The following is an 18,115-nucleotide window of genomic DNA, read 5'->3' on the forward strand; positions in this document are numbered from 1 at the left end:
GAACTGGATTTTTGAACTTATTCATTAAATCGAACTGTCCGAAAGAACCGGTTCGCGGAAAAGAACCGAACTTCCCATCACTATTATGGAGGTCGAACCATTTATGGGAATGTTATTGGAACGTTCTGTGCTGTGCAGATCATTTAAATGTTATAGGAACGTTTGGGGGAAACATTAGGGAAATGTAACGACATGTAAAAGTTATATTTCTGCAGGGAAAACTTTCCTGTCCAATCCTAACAGTCAATATAACCTGTATCGGAACCAAGTGGTTCTCTAAACAACCAGGTTTCCCACAATCCTCTTGTTCTGCTTTAACGGCTCTAGGCTGAATCCCAAACGACTTATTACTCCCTAAGTAAGTGCACTTTATTTTACACCCTAACTAGGGCACTTCTGTTTAATAGACAGCCGTTTTGGACACAGCCCTGAGAGAGAGTTCGGAGTCTCGCTCGCTAGCATCATGAAGGCGGCTTGGGGAGCCCCGTTTAACGACCTGCGCTATTTTTACTGTATGTAAAGTATACAGATTTTACAGCAGTTTATGAAACTGGACGCGGTGTTTAACTAAACATTTCGGTGAGTGTTTTATTTTCGACTTTTGGTTAAAAACCTGACATGTTAGCTTGACCGTTAGCTAGACCAAGAAGCTAACGCTGCTAGTCAGCTAGCTGGTACACTGGGGTAACGCAGGGGGATAAACGGGACCGCATGTAGTTTAAGCGTTTTTTTTTGCAAATAAATATATTATATAATGTTTCCAATGATAGATATGTTAGCGTGAAGATTACTTTGACTATTGCTCGTGTAGTTAACACGCACTCGTGCTAAGTAGTTAGCAGTTTTCGGTCGCTAGCCTGCTCGCTAGCTAGTGATAATCTATTTGAGTAGGGTGCTAGTTATGTGAGCTTCAGCTGAAATAAATGGGTAACACCCTGCTTTATTTACAGTGAGTGAGTGAGAGTGTGTGTGTGTGTGTGTGTGTGTGTGTGTGTGTGTGCGCGTGCGCGACTGAGATTCAATTCAAGTTTATTTGTATAGCGCTTTTTACAATAGACCTTGTCTCAAAGCAGCTTTACAGAACATAAACACAGAGCAGAAGGTAAACATAATTAATGATGAAGGAAATAACGAATAATAAACGAAAAAGAATTGACAGAATAAAAAAAAATTCTAGATTATTATTAGATATAAATAGTTCACAATCTATATGTATTTATCCCCCTATGAGCAAGTCTGAGGTGACTCAGGCAGCAGTGGCAAGTAAAAACTCCCTTAAATTGGTAAAGGAAGAAACCTTGAGAGGAACCGGACTCAAGGGGGAAACATCCTCATATGGGTGACACTGGCGGTGTGATTGTAATATACAGTCAGATAAATGTTGTATTGGTGTAAGGATCATGGACTTCAGATCTCCTTAGTATCACAGAGTCTAACTGGAGATGTCTCAGGATTCTTAGAGTCGGCCTCATCTCAGTGGACGTCCAAAGGCTACGTCCCACAGAGGACGCTGGGAGCTGGTACAATGTCTGGATGCCTCGGGATGGGTACAAAGAGAGAAGCAGTGGAGAGGGATTAACATATCTGCTGTTCATAAAAATGTGCAGGTCTGATGTACTGGGGCATGATACAATAGGATGTATTATGTGTACGCCTGACTAAAGAGATGACTTTTTAATCTACGTTTAAACTGGGAAAGTGTGTCTGAGCCCCGAAGACTATTCCAAAGTTTGGGAGCTAGATAAGAAAACGCTCTACCACCTTTAGTAGACTTAGATATTCTGGGAACTACCAGAAGTCCTGAGTGAATGTGTGTGTGTGTGTGAGAGAGAGAGAGAGTGTGTGTGTGTGAGAGAGAGAGTGAGTGTGTGTGAGTGAGTGAGTGAGTGAGTGAGTGAGTGAGTGAGTGAGTGAGTGAGTGAGTGTGTGTGTGTGTGTGTGTGTGAGTGTGTGTCCGTCCTCAACACAAATGTTTGGTGGTCTGTGAAAACTCTTTACACGTTCAAGTTTTGAGATTTTCTACTACACCCTTAAATTCTGAAAATATTTCAGTGATATTCTTGAAAAAAATTTTTTTTTACTGTCATATTTTATTTATTCTTTACAGCCACAAGTAAATATACAACACTGTATGCTTGTCTACTTCCAAAAGTTTAAAGAAGGGGGGGGGGGGGACATTAAAGATTTTCAGTTTTACAAAAAAACACCTGTTTATTTACAACTGGATCTGATGGAGTTCCCACATTGATTATAGACATTACAGCCTTTTAAGTAAGCTTCAGTGCTATGGCTTCATTCCACTGATCTCTCATTAAGCTCATAGCATAGAGCAGGGATGTCCAACCAGTCAGAGACCAAGAGGCACATTTTTTACTGTGTTACCGCAAAGAGCCACATCATACACATGGGCACACACAAACATCACCTTTTTTCCCCTGCCATTTTGACACACATTGTTTACTCAAATGATCTTGCTCCTACTGGGAAACTTTGAGGTATTTTCATCCCACTCACATGCGCATTTGACGAAAATACCGTATTGAACTCAAATGAAGCGAACACTTATTAAAAAGACACAAATACAAACTTCGGTATGAACGCAAGAGCCGCATGAAACCGGGCAAAGAGCCGCGTGCGTCTCGGGAGTCGTGGGTTGGCCTCCCCGACATAGAGGGTAGAGGGAATAATTCACTTCCATCTGTTCTATAGATAAAATGTGTGATACATAGCTTTGAATGTGTGATATAAGCATGTCATAGTAATTAACATTGTTTCTGTCTTAAGCCCTGCAGAATGTCCAAGATCAGGCGGAAGGTGACAGTGGAAAACTCGAAGACTATATCAGAGAGCAGCAGCAGTACGACCACTCCATCCCGCAGGCCCAGCGTCTTCGAGAGACTCGGACCCAGCACGGGCAGTAATGCCACAGAGGTAAACTGCTTTTGTCTCTGGTTGTGAAGATCTGATTTCATAATTATATTGTTACGGCATCAATTTTCTGATTGACTTGAGATGTATGTTGTTTCTATGGTAACAAATTCCTCACTTTGGTTGGCTTATAAGTTTGTCTACAATCTCTGACATTTGATTTGCCAAAGAGCAGCACCTGATCTTATGATTCAGTAATGTATGGACCGAAGCACAGAGTTAACTTTCACGTTAATTTCCTGCAGACCCAGTGTAGAAATTGGTTGAAGACAGGAAATTGCAGTTACGGCAACACTTGTCGCTATACGCATGGAACTCCAGCAAGAGGCAAGAATTTTTCTGGAGCATTCAGCAGGTGAGGCTGCTCCCCACAAACCAGGTCCTGATGGACATGACCGCATGGAAAGGGGGAAATAAAACAAACTTATAAAACAAAAAAGACTCTTGTTTTTGCTTGATGTAGGAAAATATCTCCGAATAAATACCAGAACCTTAAAAAATTTAAGTAACTTTCTACTTAGAAATGCACAAAAAGCATTTTATTAGGCATGTAGTACACAGCATAGGTTTCACAGTGGCATGGAGTGGGTGTAATATAATGAAGAGGAGGACATTTGTGATGGAATTTATCTGCCTGAGGATGATTTGAGGATCGTAGGGATTTACACGGATGGCCCAGGCAGACTAATTGCCGTATGCGCACTTGTTTTTAAGGATGCGTACTAATTTACGTATGCCTACCTAAACTACCTGAAAACGCTGTAAGCATGTATACTTAATTTGCATACTTATTTGATATATTTTAGTTTTATTTTTTATGTCTATATAGTAACAGTAGATCTCTATTCTAGTCACTATAACTTAGAAGCCGTTTGATTTTATTTAAAAAAGATTATATAAAATTGTCTGTTTTACTTATCTGCATGAACATATTTTAAAGGTATTGAACTTCCGTGCTCTGGTGTTGTGTGCAGGTCATCCGAGAGGCCCACTGGTGATCTCCGGGAGAGGATGAAAAATAAGAGACAGGATGTAGATGCAGATTCTCAGAAAAGAGACCAAGACGAACCTACTTCACCCACGACTAGAGTAAGACCAGCTACCAAATCGAGCTGCACTCTTATTTCGTTTTTGCACAGTGCGCTAATATTTTTATGTATGTGAGCAGCAGAGAGACTCATCCCGAAGCAGACACAGAGAGAAAGAAGATATAAAGATCACCAAAGAACGAACACCAGCCAGCGAGGAGGAAGCAGCAGAGTGGGAAGCCAATCGTGAAGGTGAGAGTCCTCCATTTTTGGATAAATTGATAAATTATCACAACACGTGTTTTGTTTTGTAATAATTGGCCTTTGATAAAGTATGTTTACAAATGCTTTAGAAAAACTGCTTCTCATGTAGCAGCATTAATTAAATAGCCTATTTTGTGTAAGGAACACACAGCACTAGTTGTGACTAACCATTAGTCGTGGCCTAATGGTTAGAGAGTTTGACTCCTAACCCTGAGGTTGTGGGTTCGTGTCTCGGGCTGGCAAAACCACGACTTAGGTGCCCTTGTGCAAGCCACCGATGCCCCTCCAACTGCTCCCTGGGCACCGCAGCTTAAATGGCTGCTCATTGCTCGGTGTGTGTGTTCGTGTGTGTGTGCGCACTGCTGTGTGTGTGTGTGCGCACTGCTGTGTGTGTGTGTGCGCACTGCTGTGTGTGTGTGTGCGCACTGCTGTGTGTGTGTGTGTGTGCGCACTGCTGTGTGTGTGTGTGCGCACTGCTGTGTGTGTGTGTGTGTGTGCGCACTGCTGTGTGTGTGTGTGTGTGTGCGCTCTGCTGTGTGTGTGTGTGTGTGTGCGCACTGCTGTGTGTGTGTGTGTGTGTGCGCACTGCTGTGTGTGTGTGTGTGTGCGCACTGCTGTGTGTGTGTGTGTGTGCGCACTGCTGTGTGTGTGTGTGTGTGCGCACTGCTGTGTGTGTGTGTGTGTGCGCACTGCTGTGTGTGTGTGTGTGTGCGCACTGCTGTGTGTGTGTGTGTGTGCGCACTGCTGTGTGTGTGCGCACTGCTGTGTGTGTGCGCACTGCTGTGTGTGTGTGTGTGTGCGCACTGCTGTGTGTGTGTGTGTGTGCGCACTGCTGTGTGTGTGTGTGTGTGCGCACTGCTGTGTGTGTGTGTGTGTGCGCACTGCTGTGTGTGTGTGTGTGTGCGCACTGCTGTGTGTGTGTGTGTGTGCGCACTGCTGTGTGTGTGTGTGTGTGCGCACTGCTGTGTGTGTGTGTGTGCGCACTGCTGTGTGTGTGTGTGTGTGCGCACTGCTGTGTGTGTGTGTGTGTGCGCACTGCTGTGTGTGTGTGTGTGTGCGCACTGCTGTGTGTGTGTGTGTGTGCGCACTGCTGTGTGTGTGTGTGTGTGTGCGCACTGCTGTGTGTGTGTGTGTGTGCTCACTGCTGTGTGTGTGTGTGTGTGCGCTCTGCTGTGTGTGTGTGTGTGTGTGCGCACTGCTGTGTGTGTGTGTGTGTGCGCACTGCTGTGTGTGTGTGTGTGTGCGCACTGCTGTGTGTGTGTGTGTGTGCGCACTGCTGTGTGTGTGTGTGTGTGCGCACTGCTGTGTGTGTGTGTGTGTGCGCACTGCTGTGTGTGTGTGTGTGTGCGCACTGCTGTGTGTGTGTGTGTGTGCGCACTGCTGTGTGTGTGTGTGTGTGCGCACTGCTGTGTGTGTGTGTGTGTGCGCACTGCTGTGTGTGTGTGTGTGTGCGCACTGCTGTGTGTGTGTGTGTGTGCGCACTGCTGTGTGTGTGTGTGTGTGCGCACTGCTGTGTGTGTGTGTGTGTGCGCACTGCTGTGTGTGTGTGTGTGTGCGCACTGCTGTGTGTGTGTGTGTGTGCGCACTGCTGTGTGTGTGTGTGTGTGCGCACTGCTGTGTGTGTGTGTGTGTGCGCACTGCTGTGTGTGTGTGTGTGTGAGCGCACAGCTCTGTGTGTGTGTGTGTGCGCACTGCTGTGTGTGTGTGTGTGCGCGCACTGCTGTGTGTGTGTGTGTGTGCGCGCACTGCTGTGTGTGTGTGTGTGTGCGCGCACTGCTGTGTGTGTGTGTGTGTGCGCACTGCTGTGTGTGTGTGTGTGTGCGCACTGCTGTGTGTGTGTGTGTGTGCGCACTGCTGTGTGTGTGTGTGTGTGCGCACTGCTGTGTGTGTGTGTGTGAGCGCACTGCTGTGTGTGTGTGAGAGTGCGCACTGCTGTGTGTGTGTGTGAGAGCGCACTCCTGTGTGTGTGTGTGCGTGCGCACTGCTGTGTGTGTGTTGGTGTGCGCACTGCTGTGTGTGTGTGTGTGTGCGCACTGCTGTGTGTGTGTGTGTGTGCGCACTGCTGTGTGTGTGTGTGTGTGCGCACTGCTGTGTGTGTGTGTGCGTGCGCACTGCTGTGTGTGTGTGTGCGCGCGCACTGCTGTGTGTGTGTGTGCGCGCGCACTGCTGTGTGTGTGTGTGCGCGCGCACTGCTGTGTGTGTGTGTGCGCGCGCAGTGCTGTGTGTGTGTGTGCGCGCGCACTGCTGTGTGTGTGTGTGCGCGCGCACTGCTGTGTGTGTGTGTGCGCGCGCACTGCTGTGTGTGTGTGTGCGCGCGCACTGCTGTGTGTGTGTGTGCGCGCGCACTGCTGTGTGTGTGTGTGCGCGCGCACTGCTGTGTGTGTGTGTGCGCGCGCACTGCTGTGTGTGTGTGTGCGCGCGCACTGCTGTGTGTGTGTAGCGCGCACTGCTGTGTGTGTGTGTGCGCGCGCACTGCTGTGTGTGTGTGTGCGCGCGCACTGCTGTGTGTGTGTGTGCGCGCGCACTGCTGTGTGTGTGTGTGCGCGCGCACTGCTGTGTGTGTGTGTGCGCGCGCACTGCTGTGTGTGTGTGTGCGCGCGCACTGCTGTGTGTGTGTGTGCGCGCGCACTGCTGTGTGTGTGTGAGCGCGCGCACTGCTGTGTGTGTGTGAGCGCGCGCACTGCTGTGTGTGTGTGTGCGCGCGCCCTGCTGTGTGTGTGTGTGCGCGCGCACTGCTGTGTGTGTGTGCGCGCGCGCACTGCTGTGTGTGTGTGCGCGCGCGCACTGCTGTGGGTGTGTGTGCGCGCGCGCACTGCTGTGGGTGTGTGTGCGCGCGCGCACTGGTGTGTGTGTGTGCGCGCGCGCACTGGTGTGTGTGTGTGCGCGCGCGCACTGCTGTGTGTGTGTGCGCGCGCGCACTGCTGTGTGTGTGTGCGCGCGCGCACTGCTGTGTGTGTGTGCGCGCGCGCACTGCTGTGTGTGTGTGCGCGCGCGCACTGCTGTGTGTTGTGTGCGCGCGCGCACTGCTGTGTGTGTGTGTGCGCGCGCGCACTGCTGTGTGTGGTGTGTGCGCGCGCGCACTGCTGTGTGTGTGTGTGTGCGCGCGCGCACTGGTGTGTGTGTGTGTGCGCGCGCGCACTGCTGTGTGTGTGTGTGCGCGCGCGCACTGCTGTGTGTGTGTGTGCGCGCGCGCACTGCTGTGTGTGTGTGTGCGCGCGCGCACTGCTGTGTGTGTGTGCGCGCGCGTGTTCACTGCTGTGTGTGTGTGCGCGCGCGCGTGTTCACTGCTGTGTGTGTGTGCGCGCGCGCGGGTGTTCACTGCTGTGTGTGTGTGCGCGCGCGCGCGTGTTCACTGCTGTGTGTGTGTGCGCGCGCGTGTTCACTGCTGTGTGTGTGTGCGCGCGCGCGCGTGTTAACTGCTGTGTGTGTGTGCGCGCGCGCACTGCTGTGTGTGTGTGCGCGCGCGCGCACTGGTGTGTGTGTGTGCGCGGGCGCTCACTGTTGTGTGTGTGTTCGCGCGAGCGCACTGGTGTGGGTGTGTGCGCGCGCGCGCACTGGTGTGTGTGTGTGCGCGCGCGCGCACTGGTGTGTGTGTGTGTGTGCGCACTGCTGTGTGTGTGTGCGCGCGCACTGCTGTGTGTGTGTGCGCGCGCACTGCTGTGTGTGTGTGCGCACTGCTGTGTGTGTGTGTGCGCACTTTGGATGGGTTAAATGCAGAGAACAAATTCTGAGTATGGGCCACCGTACTTAGCTGTTTAAGCTTGTTACATTATTTACTTAAACACACATTTATATTTCAATCGCACATTTTTTCCACTGTACATACAAACTGTCTAATATTGTGTTTGTGTCTTGTCAATGTCATCCTGTTACACTGTGGAGCTCCTGTCACTAAAACAAATTTTTTGTATGTGAAAACATACCTGGCAATAAAGATCTTTCTGGTTCTGATTAAATAAAGCCAAACTTACTTGGCAAGCAATTTATTATTGCTCTGGAGTCATTTGCAATTCTTTCAAAACGATCTATTAAATATGTAGAATTTTATTTTTGGTGACACATTTTCATGACTTTTATAATCCATCCCCCCCTTTTTTTTTTTTTTTTGTTATACAAAGACTCTGATAACGGTGACTACGATTACGAATTATCCCTGGAAATGAAGAGACAGAAGATCCAGAACGAGCTAATGAAGCTCGAGCAGGAGAACTTGGACAAACGTGAAGATCTCCTCATTAAGAAGGAGGTACAAACCGTCATTTATTAAAGCAAATTATTTATTTATTTAATGCAAACTATGTACAAGACATGTCGGTTTGACAAGCTGCGATATTAACCCTGCTTATTCTCGCAAAAGGAATCGGCGACCAAGGCCAGGACCAGCAGCACTTCTAGAGATAAGGTACTTTAGCTCATATAGTCCTTTTTTCCTAGGTTAGCATAAACAGCATCGAAACTCTAATAAGGAATAATAATTATACTTAAATAGTTGGTGATAAAATTGACCCTGAAGAATTGAGCTCTCACTAAGTGTGGTGGTTTTTAAACTGTTTTAAAAACATTTACAAATGACCTGAATCTAATTTGTTCTTAAAATGGAGAAGATGCCAGAAGCTTTAAGTAAATGAAAAAGCTTTTAGTTTGTGTGTGAATGTGTTTGCACTTTTTTCTTTCTGTAGTTTTGTTACTTTCATATTTTCTTTCACACAACCTTCCTTATGTACAGCCTCGCTCTTAAACGAAAGACTAATCATTTAAAGATCCAACAATTCTCAAGGCTACATTTAGATAAACCTAATGTTTCTAGATTATTAATTTTTGACTGGACTGAACAAACATGTTTGCTTATGATGCAAATAGCTATAAGCAGGGACCATAAGCATTAATTAAAAATTCAAATTTTATGCAAATTTAGCTCGCATCCATTCGTCGGAAACTCGTATCCTGATCTGAGGCCTGGAGTTTTGTTTGAATGGCACTTTTACGCATTTCTTAACATTAAGCCCCGTGTCTTTTAGTGGATCAGCATGTGCTTCTTGAGGTTATTTTGTGTACTACAGAGTGTCTTGATTTTTAGGGGTCTCCTGATCACTCCAGCTCCAAGAATTCCCCCCTGTCCCGCAAGTCCAGCGGCTCACCGAAACGAAAACCTAGTGGTTCTCCAAAACGAAAATCCATTGGGAAAGGCAGCAGCTCTGGCAAGAAGGAGAAGAAATCTTCCTCCTCAGTCATCTCCTCCCCAGTGGCGGAGCAGAACAGAGCAGAGGAGGCTGAGAGCAGGTACGTTTTTATCTCTGATCCTCACACGGATGTGAGGATGAAGGTTCCTTGGATAACTCTTTAGTTCGGATAAGACAGTGTGTGAAAACGACATATTGCTTATAAATTAGACGTAGTTAAAAAGTCCAGCGTTGTACATGGTTTCCAGTGAAACAAAGTTTTGGCCAAATTGGCTAAGCAAGAAACAATAACTGTGTTCTAGCTGTTGTCAAAACATGACTCTCGTTTTATGTCGTTCCAGAGTTCTGTGAGTACGTAGCGAAGTGTAATAGCACATAAAAATGTTGTTTATTCTAAATACAGCAATTAAACAAAAAGTGTTTCATTCCTGGCTCCAGCCTGCAGCAGCCCTGATTCACGTCCATGATGAAAGTCATCCTCCTAAAGCTTCGGTTGATCAATTGAATAGAATTAATTTGACACTAATCTTTTATCAGATCGTCTAAGAGTGGACACAGCAAGAAGAAAGGCCCACGCACGCCAAGCCCCCCTCCCCCCGTACCCTTGGATCTGCCCGTAGGGGGGAAAAAGCACAAGGGTAAACACAAGAATAAAGAGAAGAGTGAAGATAAGCAGAAAGAGGCCAAGGAAAGGGGCAGGGACAGCGATAAGCACAAGGAGAAGAAAGAGAAGCGCAGGTATAAAAATCTAACTTGTAATGGTTGTTGCGGAAAAAATAAATGGCCCTTAAATAAGGTTTAATAGAATTTAATTCTTAAGAACTTGGTGTGTATTGTAGGGACCGCTCAGACAGTTCCCACAAGGCGAAGCGATCAATGACGTCAGAGGAACGTTCTGGAAGTGTGTCGTCTCCCGGGAGAGAGGTGTCACCTCAGACTAGGAGGAAGTCCTCATCCCCCAAGGCAGCCACCCAAAAACAAAGCTCACCACAGAGGTAAAAGAAAATGACTGCAGTGTAACCAGGCTGAAGGTTTGGCTATACTAACTGTTTTACTTTGCATTTAGAATATCTAAACATTTCTAACACATTTAAACGTTCGACATTTGTTGGATACGTTTTCCCCAAAAATATTATAATGAAAAGTGGAGCTCCTCGTTAGACTACACCAGGGGTATTCAATTAAAATTCCAAGATGTCCAGTTACTAACATTTCCTCCCAGCAAAGGTCCGAATCTTATATTGTCACTTAAAATAGTGTCCCCTCATGTTAATAAAATCAATAACGCACATACGTTACTATATAATTTATTGTTAAATTTCAAGTGTTTTCAGTCTGAACTTGTATGGCACTTGAATGGAAAACAATCCTGTAATTGTCTTTACTACATGTCAAGTAACAGACAACAGACACTGAATTTCCTCTGAATAAAATAAATAAAAAGTACAAACACACTTTGCTTTGAGCAGCCTGAACTTAGGGCCTATATTTCAAGTAATGTAAAACATTCAGAATCTTCTGAATAAAATAAGTGCTTTTAATCTTTAAGAAAAAAATTAAACAAAAGACTTTTGAGCTGCCCCTTTTTTTAAACATTAACTACATTAATAACACAGGAACCTTGGGCAAAAGGACATTTCAGGTCAAATAGAACAGGGCAGAATTTACTGAATAAAAGAAAAGTGCAGAGCTTTGAGCAGCTCCCTTTTTCCTCTCTCCTTTCCACCTCTCCTTACTCCCTTTCCATCTTCTGTTCCTAGTGAGAGAAATGGGCATGTAACTGTCCTGCCAGCAGTTTGAATCTTAATTGTCCTGATAGCATAATTAGGTGCATTACTGCCACCTTCTGCTCTGGAGTATGGAACAGAAACAATCTGTTTTTGGCTTGGCTTTTGATGACGCTCCTGTCGTAATAGCTAGATTAACTGCGCATGAACGAAAGATTTATCTTTTTATTAATATCAAAGATATATATATATATATATATATATATATATATATATATATATATATATATATATATATATATATATATTATATAATCTTATAATATTAGATTATAATAAGGAGATGCTTAATATGATAATATTAGAATTTTAACGGGTTCCGGGCAGACCAGTCACTCGGTCCGGATCCAGACCGTGGTCCGCCATTTGGTGATGCCCAGACTACATGAATGTGGCATATTTCTAAAAACACAAACCCTACAGGAGATGAATTAAGTGTGTGTTTGCAGGTTGAATTATGGAATTAAATCTGGAAAAGATATTTCACTTTCAAAGGTAATATATTTTATTTTTTTGTTTGTTTGTTCCCTTCTAGGTCTCGTACCCCACCACGTCACCTCCGGAGCCCCTCTCCTACGTCCCGCACACATCACTCCCCCTCATCTCACTCGGGGTCTTCCCACCAACGAAACTCTCCATCTCCTCGGCGTCGCCGTGGTTCTACCTCCCCGTCCTACCAGCGGGACCTGCTCCCCCCCTTGGCTTCTTCGCCCACAACTGCACAGGCCTCACGTCGTTCCCGTTCACCCCCCACGCCGCAGAGGTCAAGCCCTGCCTCCCGCAACCACTCGCAGGGCCGCGATCGGGAAAAAGAAAGAGGACGGGGAGAGAGGGAGAGGAGCCTCACCCACGACAGGCGTCATGAACGCAGAGATGGTATGAGTTTAACATACTTTCTAATCTATAAAGCTTAAACCCCAGACATGTAATCTAATAGATCACCATCATTCTCTCTCTGTCTTTGGGATCCAGAGAGCCGCGGGAAGAGGGAGAAAGACAGCGGTCGGGATGATCGCAGCTATGAGGCTGATCAGAGCTCCTCGCGGGATGAACGCGAAAGCCGTGATCGAGACCGGCGCTTCGATCGAGACCGCCGAGACACTCGTGATGATCGCCAACACCGCAGCAGTGATGCAAAGGACGTGCGGGACACCAGAGAACGTTCCGGCCGGGAGTCAGTGGAGCACAGGGAGCGAGAACGGGACAGGGAGAGAGATCGTGAAAGAGATCGGGACCGAGAGAGGGAAAGAAACGATGTACACAGAAAAGATGATTCATCAGCGCAGGACGAGAGAGGTTACGGAAGGGGACATGGAAGAGAAGAGGGGCGGAGCGAGAGCAGGAACGAATCACGTACAGAGAGAATGGGAAGAGGAAGGGGACGTGCATTGGACAATGCTGAGAAAGGTAGGGATATGGATCTGCAATGTTAGACTTTTCAGTTTTCAGATGCGCTTAATAATCATGTATCATGACAGTTATATCATGTTAACCCTCCTGCACAGGATCAGCTCGAGGGTCTCGTACGACACAGGCAGACAGCGGGGGCCACGATGGATGGGAGTCTCGTGGCAGTGGCCTAAGAGAAAGGAGCTCTGAGAGGAACACAGAGAGGGGGACAGACCGTGATCGCTATGATGGTGACCGGCAGCGTGGAGAGCAGGCCCGAGATTCCTCTTACGACCGCCGTGGCAGTCAGGCAGACAGAGATCGACGGGACCACAGGGACAGAGGTTAGAGTACATCTCCGTCCAGGAAGGTTTTCAAACCGAAGACCCTTAATGGCATTTAAAAATCCCCATCTGGTTGATTGTACGGCTTTTTTACTAATTAGAAATTTGTCCATGCTTTTATGTTCAGCAGAGCAGAGGGCGTCCTCACCCGGTCGACACCATAGCCGAAGTGAGGACACAGAACGTGAGGAGAGGAGAGACGAGAGGAGGAACGACAGAGGCGACGACAGACGTGAGGACAGGGGTCGTGAGCGAGAAGGCCGTGAACGAGAGAGAGAAAGGGACAGGGAGAGGGAAAGGGAGAAAGAGAGGGAGAGAGAGGCCGAGCGGGAAAGGGTCAGGGAGCGAGAACGTGAGCGGGAAAGGGAGAGGGAGGAAAGAGAGAGGGAGCGAGAGAGAGAACGGGAGAGGGAGGAGCGTGAGAGGGAGCGAGAACGAGAGGAGCGGGAGAGGGAGCGAGAACGGGAGAGAGAGGAGAGGGAACGGGAGAGGAAGGAGAGGGAACGTGAGAGGGAGCTCCGAGAGAGGGAGAGGCAGAGAGAATGGGAGGAGAGGGAGAAAGGCAGGGAGGAGAGGCGGGAGAGAAGAGAGGATGTGCGAGAAGATCGCCCGGCCAGAGATTCTCATGAAGAGCGAAAGAACAGGTTAGTTTCAAAGCTTTTGCTAACAGCTGCTGCCAAACATTTATTCATCATGTTCAAGTATGTTTATCATCACTGAACACTTAAAGTAAAACTTTACATCTGTGTTAGTGGGCGCAAGAGGCACCGTGTTGAGAACACTCCCAGCCCTCGGCCCTCTCCTAAAAAAGTGCGGGAAGGTAGCCCTGCAGACAGCGATGGCTACAATAGTACAGAGGAGAAAGGTAACTACTAGTAAAAGGTAGTAAATACAGTATGTAAAAGATACCATAGAGTAAAATCGGACAGATGCAAAGAACCACAAAGCATCCTTAATTTCCTGATTTTCTCACTGTGTGCGCTTTGTTTTGCACAGGTGATAAACACAAACTCCTGAGTCAGGTTGTCCGTCCCAAGGAGCCAAGCCGCTCCCCTCCCCGCGTCTGCACCGAGGACACGAAGCCCATTCGCTGGAGGGACAATGAACGTCGCAGTGACAAGAAGGATGGGCGGGGTCGGCATGAAGAAGCAGAGCCTCGGAGCGAGGGAGCTGCAGGTAGAGGGATGGAGCGACGTGGGGATCATTCATCAGAGAGTTCTCTGAGTACACAAGCATCCGAGTCTCGAAGGGGTAAAGAGCAGAGAGACGCCATTACGCCACCTGTCGCCTCTGCTGGTGTCCCTGACGGACGAGATTCTGCGTCGTCCATCCATGAGGAAGGCAAGAAGAAAACAAAGTCTCAGAAAAAGAACCTGAAGAAAAACAGGAAAGAGGACGAGAACACTAGTGCTGGTGGTGACCGTTTTAACCCTGAGCCCCCACCACCACCACCTTCTTCAGTACCCTCTGAAGCTCCACGTCTAATTCTCTCACCCCCTAAGATGGCCAAAAAGAAAGTATTGGATCGGAGGCGGAAACGCTCCCGGGGCGCCGAGTCCGACCAGTCTGAAGATGAGCAACCCATTAGCAAGAGACGCCGTGGACCTCAGACACCTCCACCGATCAACAAAGAAGACTTGCCTTCTCAGCGTGCGCTGCTATCAGGCCATACTATAGTGGCACCGACACGTGAAGACACTAACTTTAGTGACTGGTCTGATGAGGAGGTCCCTGAACGCAACGAAGCTTCATCCGAGCGAGCTCCAGAGCCGCTGCAGCCCCGCAGAAACCCACCCTTAGCCCCGCTGCTCCCAGACCCACCCATGGGCATCCATGTACTCCCACTGCAGCCACTGCTCCCGCTGCACATGTTGCGCAAAACGCAGTCGGCCGACCAAAGCCAGCAACGCAGTAGCAGCATGGGTAGCAATCCAAGCCGGGCAGGATCGCGCCGGCTCCGGTCACCCTCCAATGACTCAGCTCAGCGCACCGAAGACACTCAGCAGGGGTCAAGAGTACGCAGAGCACGTGGACAGGGTGCCAATTCCCGGGACCGTGACAGAGAGAGGGACAGGGAGAGAGAACGGGAACGAGAAAGAGAGAGAGCGGTAGCCGCTGAACCGATCGGAGGAAGGGAGGAAAGGAAGTCGAGGATCGACCAATTAAGGAGAGGAGAGCCGAGTCGCAGTACTTCATCAGGTACCAAGTTCCTGTTGAAAAATAAAATATGCCTACATTACCTGCAAAAATGTTTGGTTATAAATATAATTCTGCATGAATTCGTCTTCTGATGGGTGATTTTAGAGCAACTGCGTATCGTTTGTTATTTTTCAGACCGGCAGGACTCTCGTAGTCACAGTTCTCGTCGCAGTTCTCCAGAGTCAGAGCGGCAGGCGCGCTCTCGTGCTGGTTCACATGACAGCCGTGAGCGTGACCAGTTTGAGCGTGACCGGAAGGAGTACCGGCAACCGCAGAACCAGCCGTTATCACAGCAGCGTGATTGGGAACCAGAACCCCGTGAATGGGGTGTTCGAGGTCGTGAACCGCTTCTTCTCCGGCCTAACAGGGATCCCATTAGGGAGCGGGACTTGCGTGAGATGCGTGAGAGGGAGAGACTGCTGCCTGAAGGACTGCTATCACACGAGCGCCTTGAACGTGATCGTGGTGATAGGGAGCGAGACCGGGACAGAGACAAGGTAGAACGAGAGCGCATGCTGCCCTTTGACCCCTCGCCAGTGGGGGAACTCAAGAGCCGAGCCGAGTTGCGGATGGATCGAGGAGATTACGAGCCCCTGCTGCCTAGAGAAGCCCTAGTGGACATGGACAAACCCAGTACTACAGATGAGCCACATGTACAGATAGAACGCTGCGAGACAGAGAAGATAGACAGCCTTGACGGTAACCCCTTTTTATATTGTACACTATTTTGGACCTGGTACATTTCTAAACCCGGGCTTAGGTGGGTTTCACACTGAACATGTTAGCTGCAGTCTGAATCAGAATGTAATTGTTTCCATAGAGGATGAAGGGAAGGGTGAGGATGCTCAGTCGGCAGTGTCTGGTGGGGAGGAATATGAGCCTATCAGCGATGATGAGCTGGATGAGATTTTGGCAGACAGCCAGAAAAGAGATGATCAACAGGATGAAGAAAAAATCCCAGGTAAAATTTGTGCTATTGGCTGCAGTTAGTACTTTATGACTATAAAATCTTGATAATAAGATATAAAATGATCAGAAAATGATCAGAAAATCTTGTAGCTGATATCCTTTAAAAAATCTAAGAATAAATAGTTATTCACTATAGATATCCTTGTTCACAAATTGGGACCTGTAATATTTCGGCCCTGCAGGACCATTGGATGTGATTGACGTAGACTGGTCCAGCCTGATGCCCAAGCAGAAACAGGAAACCCGGGCTCCTGGGGCTGCACTGCTTAGATTCACACCCGGAGCCATGCTGCTGCGCTCGGGCGTCTCTCGACGTCTGGCTGGTCCGCAGCTCCTTGCACGTGTGAAAGACGTCTGTGCTAAAGAGCTAGAGGATTCTAAAGGTGAGGAAACCGCACTGATGCCTCATTGTAAAGGGATTTTATGGGAGTAGATGATGTTCGAAACACTTGTCAGTGTATGGATATCTAAAGAGGCTTAAAAGCCATAACCCCTTTCCTTAAATCCATGCTTCATTTTTAGCCTGGTGCCCAGCTTTATAAGTTAATCTCAATCCTACTGCTGTTTTCAGATACAGAGAAGCTGTTCGAGCATGACCTTGGTGCCCTGAACATGGCCACCTTCAACAGGAGGACAGAGAGAACAAACCTGCTGAGAAACCTGGGGCCATGTGGCAAGGCTCTCTGTGCACGTCGAGACCTAGCCATCCGTAGGCAACTCCTCAAAAACGATAAGGTGAAATAAATAACCTGTGACAACCTGAGTTCAATTCAGTTTAATTAGTATAGAGCTTTTAACTGTAAGCATTGTCACAAATTAGCTTTACAGACATCTGGATGCAGAATCCTAATGAGAGAGCCAGAGGTGACGGGAGAGGAAAAGTTTAAGGATAAAGCCACAAAGTTGTACCTGTATTATAGAGTTTAGAGTTTTATCAGTTACTTCACCATGATTTAAAACCTGATGCACTTCTTGGTTTGCTGGAGTGATCCGAGCTGAGGGGTGCAGTTACGTCAGCAGTGTTTGTGTTTATACTCTTAACGATGCAATAGTCATTCTATGCTGTTATACAGTACCTACAGCCTCAGAACAAACACTTTTTTGTTTACACGTGTTCATTAACTCCTTGTTTGCATAATAACTCTTCTAGGTATGTTATTTTAACTATGTATCAGTATATCATTTGTCAAATGCTGCATTCTAAACAAAATTAACATTTCCAGACAAAGTCATCCTTCTTTCTTTTTTTTCCTATTACCATATGAACGCTTGTCTTGGTCTTAGGGGACGACTAAGCAAATCTACACCAGTGCTCCTGTGGTGGACCAGGAACTGCTGCAGCTCAGCATACGTCTCTTCAAGAAGAAAACGGCCACCGGGCAGAAAACCGACCCGGTGCCCACGGCTAACACCCCAGCTGAGGTGTGTGTGTCTTGAAACACCCCTGTAAGTTCAGTGCATGGATACCGATCACCCGGACTTTACAGTATTGTGCTGTGAAACACTGAAACTGTTTATGAGGTACCGGAGATGCAGGACTGAGAGATAAGGATCATAGAGACTGGAGATACGCTAGCCTATGAAGATACTGTATAAATTACTACAGCCAATGAACTTTCTATTCTGTGTGGCAGAAAGCTGTTGATGAGAACTGGCTCATTTCATTTAGTTTTAGAGAAACTGTTTTTGTTTTGTTTTTTGTAATGTCAGTTTATTTGATGTACTACATATTAGAGTCGTGCATTAAAATGGTCTTTGTCATTTTGTCATGAGTCTTTTTTCTTTCTTTTTTTTTTGCTTTAATTGCTTTAGTATTTCAGTGACCTGATCACGGGGTTTCTAATAAATAAATAAATAAAATGCCTCTAAGTAACAAAGTGAACAGTTCAAAGTTGTCATTTGACCTTAGGACATTTTTCCAAAAAAAAATAGCTAATTAGAATTTTTAAAAATAAATCAAGCAAAATTTAAAATAACTTCGTGTTAAGTTATTAACAAAAACAAAAAACGTGCTTTGAACTCTAGTT

The 18,115-nt window shown here is 47.2% G+C and overlaps 1 protein-coding gene across 3 annotated transcripts; it reads left to right on the top strand.

Annotated features, from left to right (window-relative positions):
- The first annotated feature begins 334 nt into the window (after positions 1 to 334).
- zc3h13 (zinc finger CCCH-type containing 13) lies at positions 335 to 17,852 on the top strand. 3 transcript variants are annotated; one of them, XM_027179247.2, is made up of 21 exons: positions 335 to 358; positions 2,785 to 2,931; positions 3,174 to 3,283; positions 3,903 to 4,017; positions 4,097 to 4,208; positions 8,339 to 8,466; positions 8,578 to 8,622; positions 9,298 to 9,500; positions 9,938 to 10,138; positions 10,240 to 10,395; positions 11,723 to 12,063; positions 12,160 to 12,594; positions 12,693 to 12,920; positions 13,048 to 13,564; positions 13,673 to 13,785; positions 13,917 to 15,119; positions 15,255 to 15,818; positions 15,940 to 16,080; positions 16,271 to 16,471; positions 16,660 to 16,823; positions 17,373 to 17,852. In XM_027179247.2, the coding sequence occupies exons 2-21, from the start codon at positions 2,794 to 2,796 to the stop codon at positions 17,523 to 17,525; spliced, it is 5,268 nt and encodes a 1,755-aa protein (XP_027035048.1). In that variant the 5' UTR covers positions 335 to 358; positions 2,785 to 2,793; the 3' UTR covers positions 17,526 to 17,852. The 3 variants fall into 3 exon arrangements, with proteins under 3 accessions (XP_027035048.1, XP_027035047.1, XP_027035049.1); XM_027179246.2 differs by lacking the exon at positions 335 to 358 and adding an exon at positions 415 to 579; XM_027179248.2 differs by lacking the exon at positions 335 to 358 and adding an exon at positions 415 to 579 and having other exon boundaries at positions 13,051 to 13,564.
- Positions 17,853 to 18,115: the final 263 nt, after the last annotated feature.

Source organism: Tachysurus fulvidraco, chromosome 18 (assembly GCF_022655615.1).
Source record: "Tachysurus fulvidraco isolate hzauxx_2018 chromosome 18, HZAU_PFXX_2.0, whole genome shotgun sequence".
Taxonomy (NCBI): Eukaryota; Metazoa; Chordata; class Actinopteri; order Siluriformes; family Bagridae; genus Tachysurus; species Tachysurus fulvidraco.